Source organism: Trachymyrmex cornetzi, unplaced genomic scaffold (assembly GCF_001594075.2).
Source record: "Trachymyrmex cornetzi isolate Tcor2-1 unplaced genomic scaffold, Tcor1.1 scaffold25, whole genome shotgun sequence".
Taxonomy (NCBI): Eukaryota; Metazoa; Arthropoda; class Insecta; order Hymenoptera; family Formicidae; genus Trachymyrmex; species Trachymyrmex cornetzi.
In genome coordinates, this window is record NW_017297166.1 from 1,174,300 (window position 1) to 1,192,882 (window position 18,583).

At 34.3% G+C, this 18,583-nt stretch overlaps 1 protein-coding gene across 3 annotated transcripts; it reads right to left on the reverse strand.

Annotated features, from left to right (window-relative positions):
- Positions 1–1,297: 1,297 nt before the first annotated feature.
- On the reverse strand, positions 1,298–18,098 carry exu (maternal protein exuperantia). Of its 3 annotated transcripts, none has more exons than XM_018508118.1 (6): positions 17,894–18,098; positions 5,102–5,402; positions 4,092–4,373; positions 3,549–3,744; positions 2,893–3,035; positions 1,298–2,612 (listed from the first exon to the last, which is right to left on the reverse strand). In XM_018508118.1, the coding sequence occupies exons 2-6, from the start codon at positions 5,381–5,383 to the stop codon at positions 2,268–2,270; spliced, it is 1,248 nt and encodes a 415-aa protein (XP_018363620.1). In that variant the 5' UTR covers positions 5,384–5,402; positions 17,894–18,098; the 3' UTR covers positions 1,298–2,267. The 3 variants fall into 3 exon arrangements, with proteins under 3 accessions (XP_018363620.1, XP_018363619.1, XP_018363621.1); XM_018508117.1 differs by lacking the exon at positions 17,894–18,098 and adding an exon at positions 10,185–10,314; XM_018508119.1 differs by lacking the exon at positions 17,894–18,098 and adding an exon at positions 7,109–7,481.
- Positions 18,099–18,583: the final 485 nt, after the last annotated feature.

Below are 18,583 nucleotides of genomic sequence, written 5' to 3' on the forward strand. Positions count from 1 at the left end.
AGGAAGAGAGTTGAGGAGAGACTGCGGGAGGCTCTGCCGCGAGGCATGCGGAAAAGCGTAGCTCGCGTCGCTCGCGAGCGCTTTCCATTTCCTCCGTTTTTTTTTTCCCCCCCTCCTTGCAGCTATAAGTCCCGTTAAACCGGCGATTTTTTTGCTTATTAAGAACTTTTATACTGAGTCGCGTTTTAAGTCCGCGATAGCCCGGCGCGTAAGTATTTGCCGAACGCCCCCGCGCGATTCACGAGCCGTGGCGCGCGCTCGTCAATTAATAATCGCCGCGTGCTCCGCGCGGAAATAAATTACGTCCGATATTACGCAGGTAGCACCAGGTGTAATATCTTCCGCCGAGCAGACTCCTCGACGAGCCTGAAATTTCTCTACTTCTTCGCAGAGATTTATCACGCGTCGCGAGGCTCTCGAATTTTAATGCTAATTATTATATAATTGTTCAAGTGCGTTTGCGTTATGGTCTGATTAAGAGAAATTGTAATGCCACGTTTATTTATGTTGTCAGATGGGTAAGTATAGAGAAAGAATGATTTTCTGAAGTATCAAAAATTTTTGGATTATCAAGATAATTATGTAGGACGCTCAAATATAATGAGCAATGCTGCAAAGTTTTGACACTTCAGCAACCAGAGCGTTTTTTTATATAAATATTTTGATAGTCTAACAAAAATCTTTAGAATTAGGAAAAGACGAAGAGTAAGTTGAACCGAGATTAAAGTTAACCTATATTAGTGGAAACGGGCATTACAAAATTATTTTTAGATTTGTATCTGCATGGAAATTTTGTTAAAGAAGTATCTAAAAATTTAGCTACAGCTAAAAATAATTTTGTTGGACTATCAAAATGGTTACGTAAAAATTTCAAGATGATCAAGGTAAAACGTTGTTAAAAATATTATAGCACCAATGTTATTTTGATTGTTAATAAAATTTGCAGATCTGTATCCAATTACATTTTTAGATACTTTAACAAAATCTTTCTTTCCGTGCAGCTATATTTTTAGATATTTTAGTAAATAATTCTTTCTATATATATATATTCTCTGTTTGATACTCAATGCATTTTGATTTTCAACTAGAAGCAGTATATATGCAATACATCACGAGTTTATACAATCGTTTTTTTTTTCAAATAAAATAAATAAAACTCAAAACCAAACGGTCAGATTCACCACCAAAGCCGAGGCACGAAGTACAGACATGGAGATTTAATTTAGGAAAAATACTGCATTTTATTGTACGAGATCGGTGTTATAAATTCGAGTTCGTGCGTTTGAAATTTAAAGTGTTACAACTAAACTCGAATCTTTATTAATCAATGTTCATACAATGAGATCTCACAGCAGAAAGGAAATTACATTATTGATACAAAAATATATCTCTCTAATATACTAACCATACATGCGCCTTATGCGCGACTTAAACGGTAAAAAGTAGAAAATATCATGCACATTATTGTACACATCGTGAACTTATGCGGTAACTACGCGTACCCGCGGATATTTCCTATGCCTTTCACAATTGCAGCAGTCTATTAAACGGACGCTCTCGCCACAGTGACGAGCGTACGAATTCTCGGGATAAATAAAAGTGATAGAAACAGAGGGAGGGAAGAGGAAAGAAAACAAAATGAGTATAAAACTATGAAATGTAAACGATATTAAATATAACTGCGCGTAACAAACTAAACATCGCTTAACGTGTTATTTGTACATTTGAGCTAAATTCGACGGTGTCTCGCAGGAAACCGGTCCTTTTTTTTAATCCTGCCGGCGTACCAGTGCGAACAAAAATTAAAAAAAAAATGGAAGGAAAAACGAAAGGAGAAAAAAGAAAAAAAAACGCAATACTGTAACAAATAACACTCGTCTCTGATTACGCACAACATCACCCGTTGGACGAAACTTGGTCGTAAACCTTATTCTAACGCGTCTATCCTAATTGCCGCAAAAGAAAATAAACGGGAATCCCTTCGCGACTCTTTCCGTCCGAGGAACAGAGATTTAGTGGTGGATAAGCACACAGCACGCTTTTACTGTAAAGTCCGGCTAAATGTGAGCTGTATTTAACACGCTAAATCTATGCTCGTCATTCGCGTTACTTATCAATTTTACTTTTCGTCATCCGCGACTATTATGGCAACAAAAAAAGAATCCATGTTCGCTCATTCGAGGTCGAGGCCAATGATGAGCAGTAAAGAGATGCGAAGTATCTCCCGTTTTGCGGCGCGTAAGAGAGGTCGAAAAGTAACAGTATTATTAAACGCCTTGGTCACACTCTTGCGTCAAGGCGCACTCTTGCTTAATTTCGCTGTTGTCACCGTTAATTTTGACCGGAGACCCAGACGTCGTGGTGTCTGGACTGTCGGGGCTGTCGTTGCCCGAGTCGCTCTTATTGTTATTCTCTTTGTCATCGCTTATCTTTTTCTCGTTCTTCAACTTGAGACCCTTCTTCTCCGGCGTTCTGCTCTTCGGCTTCTTCTCCGGGTCGAAGTGACGCTCGAGGATAATCATCAGATCCTCCATCTTTTTCTCTTCGACTGTTGGGAGTTTCTCCTTCATCAAATGCTCCAGCCCGTCCTTCTTCGCGTTAGTCCACGCGTCCTGAAACGCGATTTTCCGTGAATGTTCGATAAAAAGATCGTTTGTTCGATCGTAAATCGGAGTCTTTCAACTAGAGCGTGACATGAATTCGAACGTTTCGCGATCTATCAATTTGAAACTCTTGGAATGAATGTTATTTCATTTTCGGATGATATTAGCGAATCAAACGTCCTAAATTGAAAGTGAGGAAAAAACAAGTGGGGAAACATCATTGATATCGCGTGGGCGTAAACAGGCCTGATTATTACGCGATTTATCACGTGCAATACGACACACTCACCTGTAGCTCCGAATACACAATCCCAGCTTCAGCTAACAATCGCCGCAGGGGACTAGCGTGTTGACGTTCGCGTCGGTTCATACGGAATAGGGCGCTGAATATGGGCCGCAAGTTGTTCTGCCGCTCGAATATCATCTTCAGTTCTGCAACAAAAGTTATACGTAACAGTGGTTTACCATCTGGGTGCTTCCCAACTTAGCTTTCAAGTTATGATAAATTTGGTCAAGTTTAAACTAACTATTTATAAAGTTCATCATTTGAGGAAAGCACTCTAAATATAGGAGATGCATGTATATTCTACATTAAAGATGATATGAAAACATAAAATCATCCTAAATTTATCTAATAAATTTTTTTAAGTAAAATTACATAGTTATTGCTCTGTCGAAAAATTTAGCACAAATATACTTTATTAATAACTTTATTTTTGTTTATATTTCATAATATACTTTTTTAGTGACTATATGTTGTATATCGTTATTGGATTATTTTATTGTTGACTTTATTGAGAGAGAGAGAGAGAGAGAGAGAGAGAGAGAGAGAGAGAGAGAGAGAGAGAGAGAGAGAGAGAGAGAGAGAGAGAGAACGAGAGTATTTTGATTAAAATACGTTAAAATGAACGAAATTACAGAAAGTATTCGATATAATATACATACCGTTGTGTTCCTTTTCTTCGGCATCAACAGGCTGTGCAAATTCTCGAATAATCTCGGCCGTTTTTTTCATAGATTTTTCATCGTTCTCCTCTTTCTCATTCGTATCTTCGGTTTTCTCGCCGTCGAACGAGCATAAGTATTGTGCTATTTGTAATGCCAGCGATGCTCTATGTTGCGCATTGCCCAGATTCACTTCCTTCAAATATATTCGCAAATATTTATCATCGTGGAAAAATTATATACTACTATTATACATATTTTTACAAGACTTTTTGTGAGACTACATGAATGTTACAAGATTTTTACTACGTTGAGCTATTAATTTTTGTAAACATTTATTAAATTTAAATTTTATATATAAAGTATTTTTTATACAGAAATAATTTGTTCAATTTGTCAAAAATGAATTTAGAATATTTATTTAGAATTATTTTCATTTTTTCTTTAGAATTAAAAAAATTAAAAATTATCCATTTTGTTTTGTTAAGTTATGTTAAAAATTACACTGGACAAGTATAATATGGGATATAATATTTTCTTCACCTTCTTCAGCAATGTGCGCGACAAAGTACGAAGGGAATAGATATGAATAGAGTTCGCACACTTCTCTTCGGCGATGTTGAATCCGTTCGCGAATCCTTTGACCGTTTGCTTGAATCGATCTACCAGATCGTACTTCTTCAACGACTCGAGTAGCATCGCGGGAATGACCTTGCGCGGCTCGTGGTAAACCAGAATTACACCGTCTGGAGCGTTTTCCTTGACGATTTCCAACCAGCTTAGGAAATCCGTAAGTGCCGATACTTCGCTTTTGGATTTGATTACCTATGAGAACACATCATTTTTTATATATGTAAGAGAAAGAAGGTATTAATTTTTTCTTTTATCGGCACCTGATAGATTCTTTGTTGTCTCGAAGGAGAAAAATATTTATAATATACATATTGTTTCTAATTTTTTATATAAAAATTAAAAACAATTTCCTTAAAAATTATGCTTAAGATTATTTAAAGAGTGCAGTGACTTTCAGCTTAAAAAACGTGATAAGAAAATTTGGGTCTTTAATTTTTAAAATATTATTTGAAAATCAGCGCAATGAATTCTCTTTCTAAACAATAATAATGTACTCTTCTTACGGACTCTCCCAAATTCAACAACAAAAAACTTCAAAACCAGGGCGAATGAGAGTCAGCGTGGTAATTAATACGCAATCTTAATTCTTCAATCCAAAAATAGATTCTTTATTCCAAAAATAGTACGTTTCAGTTCACTTCGGAACCATCTTCATCAAAACAAATCACTTTTTTCTTTGACATGAAGGAATTGATATTTTAAATTTGTTTTGCTGAAGATGCTTCCAAAGTGAACCGAAACGTACTATTTTTGGAATAAAGAATCTATTTTTGGATTGAAGAATTAAGATTGCGTATTAATTACCACGCTGACTCTCATTCGTCCTAGTTTTGGAGTTTTTTGTTGTTGAATTCTCTTTCTCTCATACTAGAAGTAAATCGCAGAGCAATGATATTTGGTATTATGACCTTGCCTCGTACCTCATTGGTCTTACTATTCCTGAGCACTCGGAATTTGCCATTGGTGACGACCTTCATACTGTGACGCTTTATGGCGGTTGGATTGAGGTCCTTGTATGGCATCACGTATTGTGAGTAAGTAGAGTTAGGAGTGTACCCGGCTATTTGGCAGATCTCGTCGATGACCTTCTTGCCGGTGGTGTCCATGTCCCAGCCAACCAGGCGATAATCTCCCGGCGCAATGCCTATCGCGCCGCATGATTTTTTCACCGGGCTCGCTTCCGTCACTGTCGAGGATACCATCGTTCACGGAATTACTTTCCTGAAAAGTGCAAACGTCTGCGTATTCCTAGGTATGGCCTGATTGCCTCTTTCTCCGGCGTCGTCTTTACGTCCCCGGGGAGCCTCAGGGCAAGAAGACTCCGAGACTCTCACGATTTCGATTAATCCGCAGAAATCAGATAAACGCACGGGAGCAAATATGATGATCTTTTACAGATACGAAAAGATAATGTTCATTTCAGATTGTATATCGATGCCTAATAAAAATCTCGTGAGAGAAAAAGGATCTTTTATCGAGACAAATTTTTATTGTAAACAACGTGAAAGTATTATACGTTCTATTATCGTGTTGTAGCATTATTTACTTTACGCAATAATTAATTTTATATTTATTTTAGTAATGACTAATTTTCTATTAAATTTATATTCGAGGTTGAAATTTTCAACCTACCGGTAAATTTCGCGGTCGGACGTTACTCTGGGGATTTAAGTTTTCAAAGAGACTTCCTACAAGGTCGCTTTACGATCTATATAATAACCGTCTTGGTCGGCCTTGAGACAGACAGCACATTCCTCGAAAATATAAACACTGCCTAATTGATGAGGATAATATTGAGACACTCGAACTACCTTGCGTGTTATTACGATATTAATAATTTCGTCTTTTATCCATTTTGGCGATCACCAACACGTCACATCGTTTCCGCAAATTCCCACGTATTTCGTTACGTGATTTGTAAAACAATCCATTAAATCTCGGAATGATTTAAGAGCCCGGTAAAGAGCAAAATACGTGAAATATTTTCCCTTATATTCTGCCAAAAATGGATAAATATCCATTTTTGTGTACATAAAAAGAAGTAAGAATTATTTTTATTTACACGAATTTTTAAACGAAGTTGTAAAAGCTATTTAAAATCCCCGATTAAAACGAAATTTTATGGAAAATATTTTTAAAAATAATGTCATAACTTTTGACGTCGATGTTTATTTCGCGCATGGATAACGGAAAATAAGATATATATATATATATATATATAGTTAAATATTTATAAAAGCGTCACGTTGAAATTTTAAATATTGAACGAAGTACATTTGTGAAACGTATATGCGTGTTTTCGTTCCCCTCTTCAAAGATTTTCAGGTATAGAAACTTCCAGAGACATCATCATTAATGTACGTCGAGTTTTATTGCGAAAGTTAATCATTTCTAATTACTTATAAAGATTATAAAAATACGCTACTTCCGTCCAGTATAATTAATACGACAAACAATAATGAAAGTATAATACAACGTAGCTTTGAAACTATCATCGAGATGTTTTCATTTACAAATTCTCCGATCAGTTCGATCGATTCTTTCAATACAAATCAAAAGAATCGACGGTTTTCCGAGTTATAAGCGGATATCGTTAAAATATCTTGTTTGCAGCTAATTTCAAGTCAATTGTGAATTCAATGAAACCCTTGTCAAGGATTATTTTCCGATCGAATAAAAAAATTGTTGAAAAGAGGCTAGGTAAGTTTGTTTTTCGAAATGTCTTTTTATCATTACAGTGAAACAAGCAGATTACGAAGAGAGGAGAGGAAAGAAATGCCATGTAATAACGAGAGCAGCTCTAATATGTGTGTGAGATAGAAATACTTTTTTCACTCTTTCTCTCTTTCTGTACACACGATTGAGTGCGTTTGTGATGCATTACAGAAGCGGTGTAAAAAAAAAAGTAGTGAGAGATATTTTCCTACCCAGATTTACGTAACGCTCGCCGCCTCTTCTTCTTCGTTCAGGTTCAGATAAATCCCGGCACTGCGATATATGGGTGCATACACCGACGATGCGGAACACGACACGCGAGAGGCGTACGATTAAAGACTACGGACGTTGATTCCACGACGTGGCAGACGCGGATTGTGCAGTGTGCGGAAAGACGAAAGCGAGAGCGCGTTGTGTGGTGAAGAACAGCCAAGAGAAGAGAAGAGACGAGACGGGACGGACGGGACGGTTTTTCACGTAGTCGCGATGCGAATGACAATCGACGATTGCCTCTCACGACCACGTGGGCATCTGTCTCCTGCGACGCTGACAAAAGATAGCGCGCGCTCACGCACGCAGCTCCGCCGTTCTCTTGCAGCGAACTGATAACAAGAATGCAATGGAAATGCGTCGTGCATCGGATATTTTAACACGAGAGGACAGGAGCCGATTTACGAGGACGTTTCAGTTATTTAAACAAATAACGAACAGCGTGTGTGAGTCGGAATCACATTTTCTTATGCGGAGTCTATGGCTGGGTTCAGCAGAACGTTTATTTTGTAACTGTTGGAAGTTTTCTTCGCGCTGATTGGATTATGCTTTTAGATCGGGGGGAATGGTCCAATCTCAGCAGAGAATCGTAAAACGGTTGCAAAACTGTTGTGTTCTGCTGAACGCAGCCTAGTAGCGATCGTAGGGTCTTAAGTCGTAGAAAATTGATCAATCACAGTCGATTATTCTTTTCATATTCAATTGTGATTGGTTAATTTTCTACGATCGCAACGACTTCTATTGTACACCCCGCATTATATAGGTTGTCCGCGTTGCTTGCACTTTTTACACTCGGCAATTTCACTTTTCTCTCTTCAACATATTTTACACTATTAAATATCAAAGGATATTAGATATTAAATAACATTTTGTTTTTAAAATGTAGATAAATCCATTTCTGTGGTTAATTTCAAAGTAAACATCGTCCACATTTAACGTACGTATTTAGTAAATAATAAATGAATTTGAGTTAAATTTTATTTAATATATTTTTTTGAGTAAATTGTTCAACTTTATTTTTTTAGCCAAATTAATGATATATTGGAATTACTGACGACCTATAAAAGTGATTAAAAATAACCAAAATTGGATATAATTTGATATTAAGAATTTAATAGTGTAAAATTTTTAACATTTCTGCTCCGTAGAAAGAATCGAATCGTAGGCTTGTTTGTGTACTTTTTGCATCATTTTCGCTTTTTCTCTTTTTAACGTCCTAGTACAAAAATTTTGAAAATTTCAAGTAATGCGAATAAATTTTGTATAAATATCTCTTTAGAAGGAACGATATGATTTATAAGTTACTTTATTTTTTCTAAACTGATAGTGACAATTTAGTGGATGCGAAATCTCTCTCTCTCTCTCTCTCTCTCTCTCTCTCTCTCTCTATTCTTATTACAATCTATAATCCATAAATAGAATTTGTATTTAAAAATCTTGATAAGTTACAAGATATAATCTTTTGTCAAAGAAATTATAAAGTTACACTGAGAAAAAAATAGCCTAAATTTAAATAAATATTTATTTAAATACTATCAACTAAACATTTACTTACAATAAATAAATATCTACTTAATAAAAAGAAGTGATTGTTAAATCAAATTGATGTTTTTTGTATCAGATAAAGATATTTTTATATTTAATAGATATTTAGTTGGTACTATTCAAATAAATATTTATTGAAATTTAAGATATTTTTTTCTCAGTGTAATAATCTTTTTCTAAACTGATAGTGACAATTTCATAGAAATGCAAAGTCTCTCTATTCTTATTATCCATAAATACGAATTTATATTTTAAAATTTTGATATAAGTTACAAGATATAATCTTTTGACAAAGAAATGATAAAGGTGCTAATAACCTGAAATTCTCACGAACTAAGTTTAAAAAACGCAAATAAATTGTAGACTCTTATTTAATTTCATTTTGATAAAATTTTCATTTGTAAAATCTATTCCTGTATTCATAAAAGAATTTGCCCGAATATCAGTTTACAAAGTCGTCGAACGAACACGAAGGTCGAGAAGACAAAGCCGAACGAAGTCGAATGTTATTATGTTTATCCTGTCAGACCTTCCGATATACAATTTCACCATTGCTGATCCACGGCAAAAACTCAGAGGTTAAATTGACGTAAATAAATCACAAGTCCTTATAACGAAAATTTACTTGGAACAATTACCAAGATCGTGCGCACAATTTATCGAACGATTGAAATTTAATACACAGAGCACTTGTTTGTGCATTTCTTTTTTTTCTTACGATTGAATAGGACGATCGATGATCCAACCGTGGGATATCTAATCACTCAAGATGCATTTTATGCGGACGATAAAAAAATCTCGTCGATTATACGCTTGGATCGCTCAGAAAGTCTGCCGATCAGATATTATCGACCATATGTTGCCTATTAAAGATTGCGAGCCTTTCTTTTAGTGGCAGGTAACGCAGTCATAAAAAGAGTTATCTCGATATCTCTCTCTCTCTCTCTTTTCCTTTTAGAATTTAAATAAGAAATTATCGAATTATAAATATCGCTAGCATCGCGACGCAATAAAACGTTATTCGATATGGAGATTAGAAATAACAACAAATCTGTTTACCTTCCCGCTTTCGAAAGCCAACGACGTAGCCTACCAGATTACCTTGATTATCGCGATTAGCGATCGGCTTCGCCTTTTGGTTTGTCTTTTTCTGCGTTTGGAAGTAGCAAGAGACGGAGAGATATCGGGGCTGTTCGATCTATCTCTGATTACGCGTGCCTCTCCTCCGGCGCTGTCTCTATACGCGTAATTGGCCAAGCGAGCTGCGTTTCTCGCCATCGTGGAATACCGTTAGCCACAATCGCGCGAGCGTAAAGCGCATTCCGAGCGCACGTGGTCATCCCGCGAGCGAGGCGCGCATGAATCGAGTTCCGTACATGAATAGGGACAAATTAATATTTTAGCGACGGTTCTTTTTCTTTCTCCCGTAAATTCGAGGATCTCGAAAGAGTCGTCGCGGATCTATGGACTCACCGATCTGTCTCTACCTACACCGTCCGGCTCTTTCCTTCGTTCCTCTCGGCCTTCGCCTTGTCTCTTTGCGATCTCTGCGGAAACACGCGTGAGCGAATCGCTTGAGTCACTTATCGGTCGCGCGAATGATACTGAGCGATCGCGGGCTGCACGGCACGCCGCACGCCGCACGGGCCACGTGCCAGAGCGCGGCGCGGAGCGACGGGAGCGTGACGTACGCACGTACGTCGCAATGCGCGTGCTCGTTAGATCCCGCGGGGTCACAGCGTCACATGTCCCGGCCCCGGCCGGCACCGCGGCACGACGTACGTTCGCCGATTCGGCCGGTCGGGCCGGTGTGCCGGATCGGCCGGATCCAACATGCCGTGTCGCGTCGCGTCGGATTACCGGCTCGTGAATGGAGGATTTTGTTAAATAAACGGCCGCCGATCATTCGCGTCGATTAGCGCGAGATACGCGATTCTCTCGACATACGAGAACGGGAGTAAAATAACACGGGGGGTATTTGTTCTGAATTAAGGGATGATTTTAGAAAAATGGATGATCTTTTATATATAAAATTTTAAAAAGAATAATGTGATAAAAGGAAGAGAAAAATAGAGAGCTAAGGTATACAAAGTTCGCGTTTCAGAGCAGATATATACATATATAATTATGTATACAGGGTGTTTTCAAATTCGCGCCCGCGAAGTACAAGACGTCATACTTTAAGTTAAAAGAAACAATTTTTTCCTTTTGCAAAATTGCGTCTGACAAGTAGTTTTTTGTAGGAAAGTAGGTTGAAGTTGTACGAGGTAAACGCAAAAATTATTTATCGAATGTAGTAATTTTACTACAGAAAAAAGTTGTTCGTTTTAGCACAAAAAACAACTTTTTCCTTTAGCAAAATTGCATCCAATAAGTAGTTTTTGCAGGAGAGCAGGTTGAAGTCAACAAATAAGCGCAAAAATTATTTATCGGACGTAATTTCATTAAAGGAAAAAGTTATTTTAGCATAAAGCATCACGTCTTGTACTTTGCGAGCACGAATTTGAAAGCATCCTGTATATATATATACTCTCTCAAATCTCATGGAATGAAATCTCACTTGAAAAGACTGAAAATTGAGCTAGCTTGAAAAAAGAGTTAAAATCTGCCACTCTTGAACAAGAGTGGCAGATTTTCACTCTTTTTAAAGTGAGATTTATTCTTTTGGAATGAGGTTCACTCCTTCGGAGTGAAATCTCAATCCCTTTGTTGGAGTGAGGTTCCAATTACCTTGGTATTACACTCTAAAAAATGGATTGGAGATTTCACTCTTTTGGAGTGAATCTCATTTCATAAAAGTAAATCTCACTCTGAAAGGAGTGAAAATCTGCCACTCTTGAACAAGAGTGGTAGTATTTTCACTCTTTTTTCAAAACTGGTTCAATTTTCAGTCTCCGAGGAGATTTCACTCTATGAGATTTAGAGAGTATATAAATAGAGATTTAATTAATTAAATAATATAAAAAGATGTATAGGCAGCTTAAAACCTTAAACACAATAAAAATATAGATAGAATATAGAAACATAGAATAAGAGATTTTTAATGTATCCATCAGAAACTCCAATGTGTATGCTATAGAATATACATTTTTGATAGGTTTCTGATGAGTTGAAATCTGTTATTTCTGTTCCTATTGTCTGTGCTTTTCATTATGTTTAAGGCTTGATATGTGAATATTTTTTTTTATTTAAAATAAAAGTTATTTCGAAGCAGAATTTGGAAACTTTATATAGATATTAATATCGAAAATAAATGGAAAAATAAATGGATCAAAAATAAATGGAAATAGCAATATGTATTTATCTTCGCATTTGAAGCTAAATTTTTTTTTCAGAAAATGTTGAGGTAGCTGTAATTTAATCTTGCCAGTCTGCTTAAATAGTCAATATGATTAAAAATTCTAAAAAATTAAAATTAAAAAATTTTTACAGAAGATCTTATATTAACAAGCGAAGTCGTAAAATACTATAGAAAATTTTTAAACAAAATATTGAATTATAAAAAGATAAATTACATTTTGGGTTAAAGAGCCTCAAACAGACCAGCAAAGTTAAGTAAAGAATTGTATTTACTCTTTAAAATAAAGATACACCTTTATTCTCTATGCAATTTCGACTAAATTCATTTTAATGAAATTTGATTGTAAAACTAGTTATGTCTAGAAGGGTATTTAAATCAGCGAGTTGGAAAGCTGTGAGAAAAGATGGATTTCAGCTATCTCTAAAGAAATTCTTATTAAGGAAAAGATTAATTTTAAAATAATTAAAATGTGTGTGTGTGTGTGTGTGTGTGTGTGTGAAAAAGTGCAATCCTATAAGTGAGATATTAACGCAAGCCTTAAGAAAATATGCAAATCGAAGCTAATACTAATACATTAATCAATAGAATAAAATAATTAATCATTTATTCGATGTTAATTTTCGGTAATATGATTAAGTAGTGTATACACGCGATGTGGTGTCAATTAATATGCAATTCCATTAAAATATTTACTCGCAAAATCAATATCATTAATAAAGATTTAAATAATACTTTACTATTAATAATATTATATATATATGTATATATATATATATTAGGGTTATTAATTTAGTAATTAATTTATAATTATTAAATTACAGATTAGATATACGATTATTTCATATAAGATTATTATCAAACTTATTTGAAAAAAAGTCTGATGATAGCTACTCTATATTGAGTGAAATAATCTCAATTAAATATTTGGTTAATATCTCATCAAAACATAATTTTACTTTTTTATTATATAAATATTACTACACGATTAGCTATATTATTATGTTTGGTAATATTTACTAAATATAGAAAAGTAAAATTATTTTTTGTTAATTATTTTCATATTAATTAAATATTTTATTAAAATTATTTCATTCAATATTTGGTAGTTATTACTAGATTTTTTTAAATATTCCGTTTGGATCTCTTGAATGCCAGTAATTACAGCGCCTACAGTAATTTCTATAAAAACAAATTATAATATTGAATCATACGTTGGATTCGAAAGAGATTCGAATTTTATAATTTCCACACGTTCAAAAAACGATATACAAACTTTCATCGTGTCCTAAAATGACAGTTGAACTTTTTACAGTACTGTGTTTGTACTCGCTTTACAAGTTTGCAAACACAATCGTTACAAGTAACACACATTCGAGAATCTGTTTTGTTTGTGCGACGATAATGCTGGGTCAGATCGCAAACTTGTAGGTGCGAATTAATTCTTATCTTATACTTTATCTTGGCAATTGCAAGTGATATAAGAAAGCCACGTGACAATCATCGACCGAGTAGTTTCCTTTCTGCAACGCAAAGTATTATATTTATCTCACTCTATAAATATCACGGCCGTGCAATAAGAAGAATGCATGCGCACGTAACGTTCAATTTTGCAGCGAAGCATTTCTTTTGACTCGCGATATCGGTTCTTTTTTTTTATTTGTGTACTCATCGCAGAAACTATTTTCGCTGTGATTGCAAAATATAAAGTGTCTTGCGTCTACGGATTCTTCAGTCAATTTGGAATAAATTTTTTCTTGACAACTATATAGATTTCAAATTATTTACAATTAAAGGCAAAGGGCTTTCCGAAAATTAAATCTCAGAAATACAAACAAATTATAATTCAGTCGATTTAATCTCTTTATAATCATAGATTTGTAATCCATGAACTCTTTAATTTAACTAGAAATAGAAGTATTAAATTAAATATCAATTTAATAATCACGATAAGAATTTTTAGTAGATAATGAAACTTTTTAATTATTTACATTTTCATATACTATATTGCTAAATAAACGAAATGTCAATTCGACGAATAGATTATTAATATTCACATTATATGATATGGCTGAAAAATATCTACTGAGATAGACACATTATATGCTTATTAGGATTTCCTTTTTAATATGAATTTAACGAGAGATAATTATTCTTGTTAACTAATATCTACGTGATCAAAAAATCAGATAATTAATTGATTTAATTATCTAGTATAATGTAACATTTGAAATGTCTTCTCGATAAAAATTCCGGAATATCATGTTAAAATTCACTTAATACCATCAAGAATAAAATATATATGATTTTGTATTTGTATATTCAAAAGTAAGATATGTAAAATTAATGATTAAAAAGAATTAAATTATTTGTTCATCAAAATGTGTTCTATTATTAAACCCTTTTTGATATGTTGCACACATATAAATATAAATATAATATACGTAAAATTAAATTAATGTGAAATATTATAAATGCGTAATCTGATGTGCATAATTTAACGTTATATAAACGTAATAAATACATTTCATACATACAACATGTTTTTGTTATATTTTATATAACTATATATACTTTTCCTTATATCGGAAACTTCGATTTTCAATATGTTTAAACTATTGTATCTATATTTTTTCTCTCTGCGGATAATTTTCGGTTTTACATCATTGGGACAATTATCAGCTGTAAATAAATGTAGCATGATTGTTGGACGTGTAAACTATGTCAGATGGGCGTCACCGAAACCACTGCATCGGATTGCGGAGAAAGTGTACTACGTTACATCACGTCTAGGACGGTCGATTAACACGGTCGATCCAGTTTGCGAAGTGCGGGGAACCGATAAAAATCAACTAGCGAAACGTGTCTGGTCGCGGCAGTCTTTCGCGAAGGAGACGCGAACGGCGCGTATACTCTTATCGGGGAAACGTGCATATCGTCGTTGCAATAGCTGTAGAGCTACATTTTTTGCGAATTTCAATTACGTGAACGAGGTGTTCGACAGTAAACACGAGCGCATTGCGAATTTTCTGTTGAAAACTGGCTTCTTTGGAAACGAAATTTTTCAACACGCACGCACACAGATTATCGAAAGTTAATATCGGTAACTATATTTCGACTCAAAATTTTGTTAAGCTCATCTGAAATCAATTAAAGAAGAAGATTTAGTATTTTCATAATTTATAATCCTTCATGGAAAGAATGGACGGTTTTGCTGAAGTATTTAAAAATTTAGCTAAATGCAGATCTGAAAATAATTTTGTTTGAATTGTTAAAATAATTATGTAAGACGCTCAAACTGATTACTATTAGAATGCTAAAACTTTTTGTAACATTGATCATGCTTGAAATTTTTAATTATTTTGATTTTTAATTATTTTGATGATTCAATGTTATTTTCAGATTTATATCTATAAGTTAAATTTTTTGATATATCAGTAAAATTGTCCTTTCCGTTTTTTTAAACCGAAATTCAAGAATTATTTTTGCGTTTTCTCTCTCTTTCTCTCTCTATAAAATATTTCTATTAAAAAGAAATTGTATGTCAATTTTTCGACAAAGAAATATATCATGTTACATCAAGATTTCAAAAATTAGGTTTTAATAAAGATCTTTCTCTCAAGGGAAATGCAATAGATATCTTTTGCGGATATTCACAAACTGTTAATCGAACGAAAAGCCAAATTCAATTAGAAAGATTAATTTTGCATCGTTTGATCAACGTTCTTCTTTAGGCCTTTTACATTTCGGCAAGGGAAGAGTAATCCCTATTACCGAACTTTGTGTTGTGTTGTAGACAGGGAATTAATTCCGAAACCTTTCGCTTTCCGGATGACTACTTTTACTGCTAAGAGTTCCATAGACCCACGCATTAATACTTTCTGCTAGGAAGCAACCTGGGAGAAAACCTGGGGATCGTATATACGTATCACTGAGAAGAACGAGGGAAACATCAAACATGGAGGAAAGAAAGAAGACGTAACAAAAAAAAATGGCACGCGCGCTTGGAGATTCCGTTACTTTATATATCTTTCACATCTTTATTATCTTCTCCAAAGAATAATAAAGAACTTAGTTATTTAGCAAGCTTCTTAGACTCATTTGTGGCTGAATGCGGACTTCTGTCCAAACGTTGAATAATTCTTATTTCCAGGATTACCTGTCGGCGGGTCTCACGGAACATGAGTTACTTCACGGTCGTGACGATTTTTATCTCCCGGAAACCTGGGAAGTTCATTTACGCGTGTGACCTTCATATATAGTACCTTACAGGTGTTGCGAAATTTTTTTCACGTCTTTTTTTTTATTGGGAAAGTTCAGCTTTTCGCGTTATTTTATCTCTTTCGAAGGAAGAGCTCTTTCCAAAGAAGAAATTATTATTTTATTAATTTTCTTCGAAAAGCTTTTCTTGAGATTATTATGCTTACCTCTATCTTTTGTGTTCTAAGGATTTTAATTTGCGCGGAACAAAAGAATTTAAGGATCTACAAAAAGTAAAACTAAGATTTAAAAATCGCGTAAAAATTATTTTTGAATTATTTTCGAAAAACTGATAATTTTATTACGAAAAGAAGTAAAATACCTGAACACATTCCTAAGAATGCGTGTGGTGTTTTCCTGCGAGTAACAATACTCCCGTTTATAATCCGATAAGATAAGAAAGAAAACAGAAGTCAGACGTATGGTGCAAACGGAAAGACCAGTGAGATAAGAAAAATTTTTTCTTGACAAAAAGCATACAAGGAACGAAACATATCTCACTAATAAAATCTGCCGCAATGATAGTCTATTAAAACACATCAAAATTAAGCGTCCGCGAAAAAATTTTGGTTTCAAATAAAAAAATTGTATCATAGTAAAATTATTCCTTTACTTATATGGTGTTAATTCGGGACAAAAGTTCAGTATATAAAAACAGATTTATCACTCAATTAATATAATATATAATATATAAAGAAACGTATCCGTTAATTGCAAAAGGATTAATTTGTTCCTGAGTGACTACGTAATAGTAGTATAGGCTGATCGGGATTCAACGCAGGAAATGGAAACACAGGATTGTTCTCGGATCCCTTGCCCGATTGGTTAATATTCAAGCGAGTTTCCGCAAACACAATGAAGAATCCGATTGGAGTGACGTGTTGCTTCCGCGGTATGTCCGACGATTTCCCTTTGCGAACATTTTTTGTGTAAATAAATATTTTTGGCAATATCGACCTTAAAAAATTTCATATTTATATTTAAGTGGCTATCGTTACGAATTAATTTTTCAGAAGAGAGAAAAAATCTGAAAAGTTTCCTTTTTAATTTAATAGTTTAATTATAAGTTTTATTATTAATAATAATTAAGTTTAATTATAAGTTGTAATTTAATTTGTAGTGTAATTATAGTTTTTTAATGCATGGATTACAAACAAATTTAAATCCTTTCGCTTGCATATGCCATATAGATAATTAATAAATTCTAATTTAAAATTATTCTTGTGAAAGGAAGAATTAATTAATTTCTGTTATAAAATCAGCAGCCACACACAAATGTTAAGAAATATAATAAAAAATATTTTAATTTTGATCAGTAATCGCGTCATTTAATATAAAAAAACGTAAGAGCAATTAAATTAATTAAAAACAATTAAATAAATATAAGCTAAAATTTTGTTTTGATCATTTAACTGCGAATGCAACGTAACGATTAGAATTACCTAGAAAACCAGTAGGCAAGAAGTATATCACTGTCATAATCATAACTTAATTGAGTGACTCTTATCTATTATCAGGTAATTGATTACACGATTAACTCGTTCTTCTTGATAACATGAACGGATAAAAATTGCACGGTAAAAACCAGAAGATTATAGGGGAAAACAACGGAGAACGGACATACCGTATGCACGACGTGTTGCTTCAATTTACATCTGCCGATTGGCTTTGAAAGACGCGTGTACTTTGTGCACAGTTCCTTCTTTCCTCAATATCGCCGTCGTCCTGTAATCTTTAGTAATCCTTGATTGCTCCTTTGCTCGCTCGAGGCCGTGTGTAACTTTTCTCACTCGTGACAGTCGTGGCCTTTTTCACCGTGTCGCGCAAGTCTCGATTTATCGCTCGACAGAGGAGCATCGTCGAGATTCGATAGTCTGCTGTCTGATACATCTCGAGATTCTCTTTATACAGGGCCGCATTTCTAAAGCTCGTTCCCAGTGAATGAAACCTACTTACGCCCAATTTCTTCACCTCTAGATAACTTTATCCAAGAAATATTTCCTAGAATACAATGGAGATATCTCCTGGATAAGATTATCCGCAACTTATCTGGAAGTGAAGAAATTGGGCATTAATCAAGGTGATGTCAATGTGACGTCAAAAAGAATCAAAATGATAGCAAAATGACGACTATATAACTGCAAAACGTCCCATACCATGACGGTGATCTTGACTGCCATTTTGATATTTGTTAGATGTCGTATTAACAATTATCCAGCAAAAAATTAAGCTGTTATTTATTATTATAGTGACGTCCAATGACGTCCAAACGTCAAAATGCCGTTAAGATGATATTGATTGAATTTCTCGCATA